Consider the following 9,661-nt stretch of genomic DNA (forward strand, 5'->3'; position numbering starts at 1 on the left):
AATCTACAAAGGATAGAATTTGAAAACAAATTCATTGAAACGAATGGGGGAATGGGTATTGGTTATGTGTTTGTGAAGTTAATAAAGTCTTTGGCGTTTAATTAGAATTTTACTTATTATTTCATCGTCATGAGCAACTATTTTTTGTACATTTAATTAATTTAATTGTTGTTATGATAATTTTAGATGAATAGATATTAGATGATTTTTGTTATGATCTTTTGTAAATGGATAGTTGTGTTAGATATAGACATTAGATACAGATGTATGTAAGGTTGTTCACGGTTTGGTTTTTACCCGGTTAAACTGTAAACCGAACCGTTTAAAAAACTGAATAAAACCAAACCGTTTTTGAATTTGGTTTTGGGTTTGGTTTGTAACCGAAACCGAATTATATATTCGGATTTTGGTTTGGTTATGGGTAAAGGATAATGAATTTGGTTAAACCTAAAAAACCGAATATCTTATATTACTATTGTGTATTATTAAAAATACTTAATTCGTATCTTGTTTTTAATGGACAAGTATTAATGTATTTTTTACTTTATATGTCTATTTGTTTATCATATTAACTTTTTTATGAAATTAGATAAATTCAATTTTGATGAATAATCTTTAATAATGATGACAAACAAGAGTTTAGTTGTTTCACTTATGTTATTTGTTTATCCATATGGTTTAAATTTACTACTTTGGTGAAAATTGAAATTATGAACCTATTTTGGTTAATCACAACTTAGACAAAAAGAAATGGTAAATTTGTATTTTTCATATTTGATTTTTTCAGTTTTAAACCGAAATCGAACCGAATTCTAATTTGGTTTTCAATTTGGTTTTTCTATTTCGAATTAGGTTTTGGTTCGGTTTTGGTTTTAAAAAATAAAAATAAAAAAACCGAAAAACCCGAACCAAATAGACCAAATAACCGAAAACCGAACCGATGAACACCCTAGATGTATGTATCTTATTTGGAAGTGATGATGGGGAAGATTAAACTAGGTGTTCGGGCAAATCTGTTACGGAGGCTTTAAATGATAAATTTTGAGTAAGATAATAAAAGTTTGAGATTGTGTTGAATGATCATAGTATTTTTTGGAAGATAAAAAAAGGATTGTGTTAACTTTTTTTTTTATTTAGCCATATTTAGGATTTTGTTGGCCGGATTTTGATGGTGGTGGTGTTCACCGGAAGAAGGAAGAAGAAAGGAAGGAGAAGAAGGGTGTTTGTGTATGTAAATGGACGATTATACCCTCATTAACGGCCAAAAACTAACGTCTGTTAGTACCAGGGACCGCTGACAACAAAAATGGAAAACCAAGGGACCGTTTGCAACGAAAAAAAAGCACAGGGGGCAAAATGTGAATATGAAAAACTACAGGGACAATTTGTGACATTTTCTCCAAAAGTAAACATAAGTAAAGATTAGTTTCTGACATCTTGCACACCTAATAACATAAAAATTGTTAGATATATATTCACCTATGTCAAGCGAAATTCACCTATAAAAAAAATCTATCTATAATAATATAACTAAAATAAGGCGTTGAGAGTACACTTTGCACACCTATTCCCCCTCCAGTAGCCTAATACTTCCTTCTTATTAATCTTTTATTTTTTTAATATTTATTTAATAAAAAAATAACCAACCTTTAATAAAAAATATCTTATAAAAAATCTTTATTATTATTATTATTATTATTATTATTATTATTATTATTATTATTATTATTATCTGTCTACTTTTTTTGTTTTTCTTTTTATTTAACTAAAATTAAAAAAAATGGGTAAATTTGAATCAATAATTATATGGAGTTAATTTTCATATGTTTTTTCTTTAGTTTTCATATTGGTTGGATCAGTGGTAAACACCCTTGCCTCTGTAGACAGAGGTTATGGGTTCGATCCTCATCCCATGCAAAGATTGGAGGGCCTTTTCTACCATTTAGTTAGAAACTGGAAGCAACCTCTCTACTTAGGTAGTGTTAAGGTCTGCCTACATCTTAACCTCTCCCATACACCGTCGAGGTATTGGGGCTCAAAACCCGCAGAAAGCGTCACTGAGCAGTTACTTTTTTATTGATTAAGTTGTGATATTGGTCATACACTTTTTGTTAATCTTTTTAATTAACTAAAGTTGGGGGAAAAAAAGGATAAACTGGAATTAATATTTATATGGTGTTAATTTTTATATGTTTCTTCTTTAGCTTTTATATTCATTAAATTGTGATATTGGTCATAAACTTTTTCTTTTGTTTCATAGTTAACTAGTTGGTTTCCCCGCGCGTTGCGGCGGGAAGAATTTTTTTTTAAAAAGCCTGCATAATTGAAAAGTAACAAAAAGGATAGATCAAGTTGTACGAACATCACATATTACAAAATATAGGAATACTAAAAACGATGCAGCTTCCATTTACACACAAAACACAAAAGCCCATAAAATGAGGATCTTGACTCATTAGAACTAATCGATACATGGTGAAAGAACTTCCGGTCTTTAGTTTCTAGTTTGCACTTTGCAGTATCATTCTGATGCTTTCTTTTGGCCCATATCACTCTTGTTTCAACAAACTGCAAGTAAAAGTTTGAGAAAGCAGGCTATATTATATAATCCCTTTGAATCAATCTAACAAATGAACAATCATCCATATAACCATTGAGCATGATGAAATGAAAAAAGATTTACATACTACAGGGACCACGACCTCAGAGATACATTATGTAGAATGTATGTCGATGCATATGATGAACAACGATGGTAAAAGTGCGTAAATATGTAGATGGTGGCCTTTGGTTATAAAAGATTACATTGACAAACAAATTAAAAATCCAGATGCAATTTAATAAGCACAACATATCAATAGCAATATATAGATAAATGATTTTGGTTATAAAAGATTGCATTGACAAACAAATTAAAGCAATAAGATAAAAGTTGTCACACATTAAATGCAATTCAATAAGAACAACTGCACAACATATCAATAGTAATATATAGATAAATAAATGAGTAAATGACTAACATCTCATAAATATGCTAAACTAATATATTATAAGGAAAACTACCACATAATCAGATAAGTGACATCATTATCAAATCATATATCCCACTTACTAATTAATGATTATCAGTTTGTTCGGATTGTGTTAATCATAAATAGTCTATCAAAAAGTTGAGTAAAATGGGAGTGGGCCGAATGCTGGAAAAAAGGTGTTATTCAAAGATTTAAGGTATTTTTGTAATAATGATCACATCATATATGACCCTGTACCTTGAACCGCAATAATGTACACAATGGTAGCGATAAGTGTTCTCAATTAAAAATATAGTATTGCCTATTCTTGCAGTTATAAATCGTACCTTGGAGGAGTATGTCTCCCTTGCAGTGGAAACCAAGCATGCATATATTCAATAGAAGAACCACTCATCTTTAAAAACTGTCATGAGAGTTAATTTAAATGATAGGATGGACTCTGCAAGGGTTCTATTAGTAGAGCAAATGCACGAGTCACCAGTAATTTATTATTTGTGCTTACTTTTAAATGTTGTTGAATCCATATTCATAAATCATCAAAAAGCTGAACTCATGCTATATAATATGTCGTTACATTAGCACTTCGTGTCTTTCCAAAAACAAGACCAAAACAGAAGCTATAGATTTTCTTATAATTCTTCATGATTTGCCAAACGCTATTTTCTAATCATTCACATCTTGTAAGCCGCCCTAAAAAGCAATTTTGAACACCATTATACGAAAATTACTATAAGTAGATCACTCATCCATATAATCAATAAAATCCAATTACATATAGTATAGCGTGTCAAGTAAAAATTTTAAATCACGCAATATAAAAAAAATTATCAGAAAGAGTCGATAATTCTACAGCAATACACATTTGCAACCATAATTTCGGCAATATCATATAAGTAGATGTAGAACACTGAGTCACTAAACCTCAAAATCAGATGCAATTGCATACTTGAAATAAAAAAAAATAATCCAAATTTCAGAAATTACAAAAAAAAAAGTAAAAAGAATACTTGTACCCATTTTCAAGTCAAACATAACCGGAAATATATTTCACAAAACCGATATATATCACCCAAACTAACATACTTTATAAATACAAAAATAAAATAAAAATAAAAAACCCTAACCTCATCATCTTCATCGTCATCCGGCTTATCAGCAGTGGCGGTGGCGTCTTTGTTTTCGGCGATGGAGAGCTTCATTAAAAGTTAGGGTTGTTGGATTGTGTGTGATGGTCGTTGTTTTGTTGTGTGGGAAGGTGTGTGTCTGTGTGAGATTAGGAAAGGGAAAGGGTGGGTTTTTTTTAGCAAAAGGTGACGTGTAAATCTTTGTTTGGCTCTTTTCAGCCAACAAAGCCGGTTATATTGTAACTAAGCCGACTATCCGCTAACCAAGCCGCAACTGTAGAATCCAAATTTGGATTGTTATATACTAGAAAATTTTGGACCCCGCGTTGCGGGGTCTCAATTCCTTTGTTGAAACGATTCGTTATTTTAGTATATATGCCGTGAATTTTCGACAGCTTAATAGAAATAATTTTGTCATTAATATGTTTGTTTAAAAGTATGCAAGAAAACAAAACGTAACCCGTAGTAGAAACCTGAACGAGATGTGATATGACAAAAATATTAATATATTAATTCAGATATTAGGTGGATGCGATATAGCAAAATGCAAGTAGTGGTACGGGGTGTATCACAATAAGGTTGAATGACAATTAAAAAGTGTGAAAAAAACAAAAAAAGTAACCCGTAATAAAAAATCCGAAAAGGAAAAACAAAACTAAAAAAGAAAAAGACGTGACAAAATCCGAACAGGATGCAATGTGGCAAAATCCAAACTATAGGAAACGTGCGATGTGTCACTTTATAGCCGATGCGGCGTGTCAAGTTTTAATAAGCATGGTGACTATTGATAACCATGCAAAAAAAAAAAAAACGAAAGAAATAACTCAAAATGGGTTCCGTAATGTTAGAATCTAAATAGTGATGCGGGGTATATGATGAACCAATAAAAGAGATCATATACGCAAAAAAAAGGTATCAAAAAACCAAGAAAACCAAAAGATAAATAACCTTAACGAAAATAGAAATAACAAAGGAAAAATTAAATTTTGTGTAAAAGTTTCCAATATATTAATTCAGAACACAAAAGCCAAAAACTATGATGAACATCAAGAAAAAACCCCAAACGGGATCCAAAATGACAAAATCTAAATAGTGATGGGGGTATACGATGAACCAATAAAAAGAAAACACAAAAGCAAAAAAACTATGTAATAAACCAACCAAAACCGAAAGAAAAATAACCTTAACGGGATCCGATATAGCAAAATCCGAAAAAACGCGGGGTATAGGTGGACCAATAGAAAGAAAACACAAAAGCAAAAAAAACTATGTATGAAACCAAGAAAAACTGAACAAAAAATAACCTTAACAGAATCCGATATGACAAAATCTAAGAAAAACGCGGGATACAGGCGAGACCAATAGAACAGCGTCACATAACACGTGACACTGTTCATAAGGCTCGCCATTAATGATAGGGTAATATAATATAATATAAGTTGAGTAGGACCAGTATATATATTCGGTGAAAACAAAGGCCACATGACCACATATAACCAGCCACACCATACAATGTGAATTTGAAGCCTCAAACCCCCCCTTCTTGCTGCTGCCTCTGTATTCGCCCAAACTCTAAGGTAATATTTCTCTTCTCTTCTTTTTACATCATTCAACAATATATTGCTGGTAATTTACTCTTGTGCTCAGAGCTACTTTAAAAATTTACAACTGTGCCCTCATTTTTTTTGTTTTTGCGGTGTATTATAACTGAATTCTTGTTAGGATCCCATTTCTCAAAAGAATATGGCAAATACAACTAGAAGCACCATATTTTTTTGGTGCTAGACTAATATCTTATGGATGGATATACAAATTATATAGTTGTTATTGTGTTACTTATGAGTTTTAACCATTTAGAGCGAGTAGTTTTTTGGTTTTCCGTGTCAAAGGATGTTGTGGACTCTAACATGATAGTTAGTGGTTGTGACGGAACTATGGTATTAATTTTGAGGGTGAACTTGTATGTTAGATTGGTTTTGTTTAATTAGATAAATGGATGGGAAAATGTTATATGATGTTAACATTTTGGTGATGCACTCACATCAGTTACACACATGTTAAATAGGCCCCCATGAATTTTATGGTGTTCGTGAGGAGAACATCATCTAGTTAAATGATGTTAACATCATATAAGTTATCCCCTGGATAGAATTCGGTTTTCTTTGGCAATAAATCAAAGTTATATTCATTCACACAAACAGTTAATCAAATTCATGAAGCCAAAATCTATGAATGTAGTTTTTAAACGGTCTTAGTTTTGTTATACAAAAAAGATTTAACGACGTAGCTTGTTCCCCGTATTCCTTTTATTTCCATGTAAACTCATAACTAAAACCTTTACAAATGGAAAAAATTCATCTGGTGGATTTAAAAAGTAAACCTACTACGAATTCCATAGCGTGTACGTTCCTTCTCCGCTTCTCCCCCTTTGACTTTCTATCTAGGGATATGTAAAGTTTTGAGCTTTTATTCATAGTTTTGTATTTTAGGGCTTAAAATCAAACCCTTGAATTAGCTTATCTATAATGATTATTTATTATGCATGAATTCATCTATCAACGGCTTAGTTCCTGGTGACATTAGGAGAACATAGTCCAACACTTGGATTTTTGGCATTAGGAGAACTTAGTCCAACACTTGCATCTTCAGTGACCATTTTGTGTTTTCAAGGATGGGTTGTTATGTCGTTGGTTTTGGTGCCTATATTTAATTGGCCATTATCTCATAACAAAAGTAGAGTGTATAAAAACTACTTTGAGAATGATAAGATTAGGACCATGAACATATTTAACTCTCATTATAGAGACAGTAATTTTAGTCTTTTCATATTAATGATCTATTGTGACACATTTCACTTCTAAAGTTGTTGCTTGGATAAAGTTCTTCCATGATGCAGCTTTAGAACTTGGTGTGTTACAACAACAAAATAGGTTTGTTGTATATGACTTGTCTCATCATGATGCATAAAAATATCCACATCACAATCTATCACTGTTTAGTTATTTCTCGGTTTGAGTATTGGATTAACTCTCTAGCGAAACTTGACAATTAAGCCAGTTTTTTATCAGATAATTCATACAATCTTCGACTACACATATATCACAATTTCTTATACGAGTTTTAAAGGTATTGGAAATACATGTAAATTTAGCTGCTTATGTGAGAATCCAGATAACCAATATCAAGTTATCTTGTATAACATCACTCCCGGGTTGATCTCTTTTGGTTACAGTTAGAACAACATCTTGAACTCTATCACCACCTACACTTTAGGATAGTTGACTTTGAAACCTAAGTGTCTTGATTTTGATCGTATGTTTATGCTTGTTGAGAATAAGCTGCTTAAGGAGTATTTTTGGATAAGCTAACAGGTTATTTTGTATTTGGATTGACTTATCTATTATAGAGTTGTTTTTGGCTGTTTGGCTTAGCTTATCGTGCAGTAGCTTATGTTGGTCAAATTACTAAAAAGACATGTTACAACAGTATCTACTATTTAACATGTTATTGGTTGGTTTATCTAATTGGTTTTACTAATAGACTTTGGAACTAATAATAATAATCTAAATTAGAATGTCATCATGCAAAATAATTAATAGAATACATCAATCATTTAAACTTCATCAAGTAAAATGTAAATCTCCTGCCACTATATCTCTTACAAGTAGAATATACTATGAAAGGCAATGGAAATTATATTACATTAGAGTACATTATTGAATTAAAAGATTAAGAAGTTCTCGACTGATACATTGACCCATGAAAAAGTAATTACTAAGAAATATGAACCTGACATAGAATCACATGAACCAGAAAACAAAGGATCACAAACAAGAACCCTACGCCCAAACCTGAAATCACGAACCCACCAACCACAAAATTTAATAATGTGCCTTAAACATAACCCTCAAAACAATAACCACAAACGACAAACCACTAAACTTAAACTTAGAGGCATTAACCCTGAAGGGTGGTGATAGTTAGAGTATTGTTTTGTAGGCTTGTTAATTTTACAGTTTGGTATAAGAGTAAAGATGATGGTGCTACTATCACCTCCCACCCTGAAACCATAGTTTCATTTGAAAAGACAACACCCCCATAAATTTGATAACCCAAAAAAGCCAAAAGACATGAAAAGCTTTTTTATATCCGCTAATTACACTTTTGTTTGATAGTGCATGTAGTTCATTTGACTTCGTTGGATTGGACAAAGTTGTCTGAAAGTGTCCGACTATGACTTAGATATCTGCATATTTTTTTGTTAATAACAAGATAAACAAATATATTGCGTACTAAAATGAATGCTATCAACATTTGTCATGGTAGTTTTGATCTAAGTTTGCATAAAATGTGACATGTTAAATATATTTTAGGTCATTTTGAAAAGGATATATTACATTTGTCTTGGGACAATCGAGTATAACAGGTTTTAGGCCGCATACTTTGAATCTTTGGTTATAATTTTTGTTTATGCTTACACTGAATTGTAAAACATGGAAATCTTTTTAGATCTTTCTGTTTCTACTCAAGAGGCTTCTAAAAGCTTTATGTGGTTTAATCTAATAGACCTTGCATTGGAGATCAAGATGGGAAACAAACCCGCAAAGGAAAAAGATGAGGTACTGGTAAAGGTTGTGCCACCATTGGACCGTGCATACGTGCGTTGGCTTGCCAAAGATTTGGAGAGGATTCATGGCCATGTTCCCATAAAACCCCGTGCTGTAAAACCACCAGATCATTACATCGAATATATGCAAATGAATGGATGGTTAGATCTGGACCTAAATGATCCTGCACTTGTGCATCTATTCAACTAACAATGTGTCCATTCTAGTAAAAGTTGTATGTGATATTGTGGGTGTAAATGCATAATCACTTGTCTCTTTACATAAGGTATGAACTCGCAATATGACTGCTTTAATTTATTTTCATCGCAAAACTAATAACGATAATTAAAATTTTGCTTGTGATGTTGTGTGGTCTCTGCTTGTCAAATACTAGAGTGGACTTTTTCCGTAAAGATTGTCACCAACCACTCACTTTGACACCACTAGTAAAGAAATTTTGGAAATCTACTAGTTGTGGGTCTGAGAAGAGTCATTAAGTGTGTATTCTATGAGTGACTTTACAAAAAGCACAGGAAGGAAAATCAAACCGCTCAATGCTGCTACTTATAATGTTCCAAAACAATTTCATCTTCAAGCGAAGTTCCTTGGATAATGAAATTATAGTGGGAAAGTCTATAACCCGGGACATACAAAATATGATTTTGACCAACAAAACTTAATGGAACATATTTGTACATATTTCCATTTCTTATTGATTTGTATCTCTTTGACCGCTTGACATGTTGATGAAAACAAGGTTTATTTTTAACTAGACATTCACATACTTTATTATACTTCGGTCTTGTTATATATCATTACTAAGAATTTTAACCGGGCGTTGCCAGGGGAGGCATATCGTCACCTTATCATGCAAACATACATCTAGCATTACCCAAAA

The 9,661-nt window shown here is 32.0% G+C and overlaps 1 protein-coding gene across 2 annotated transcripts; it reads left to right on the top strand.

Annotated features, from left to right (window-relative positions):
• The first annotated feature begins 5,633 nt into the window (after positions 1-5,633).
• Positions 5,634-9,043, top strand: LOC122605325. 2 transcript variants are annotated; one of them, XM_043778252.1, is made up of 2 exons: positions 5,634-5,733; positions 8,723-9,043. In XM_043778252.1, exon 2 carries the CDS (start codon positions 8,743-8,745, stop codon positions 8,971-8,973), a length of 231 nt encoding a protein of 76 aa, XP_043634187.1. In that variant the 5' UTR covers positions 5,634-5,733; positions 8,723-8,742; the 3' UTR covers positions 8,974-9,043. The 2 variants fall into 2 exon arrangements, with proteins under 2 accessions (XP_043634187.1, XP_043634186.1); XM_043778251.1 differs by having other exon boundaries at positions 5,636-5,733; positions 8,666-9,043.
• The last annotated feature ends 618 nt before the right edge of the window (positions 9,044-9,661 follow it).

The sequence above is a fragment of the Erigeron canadensis genome, chromosome 6, assembly GCF_010389155.1.
Source record: "Erigeron canadensis isolate Cc75 chromosome 6, C_canadensis_v1, whole genome shotgun sequence".
Classification (NCBI taxonomy): Eukaryota; Viridiplantae; Streptophyta; class Magnoliopsida; order Asterales; family Asteraceae; genus Erigeron; species Erigeron canadensis.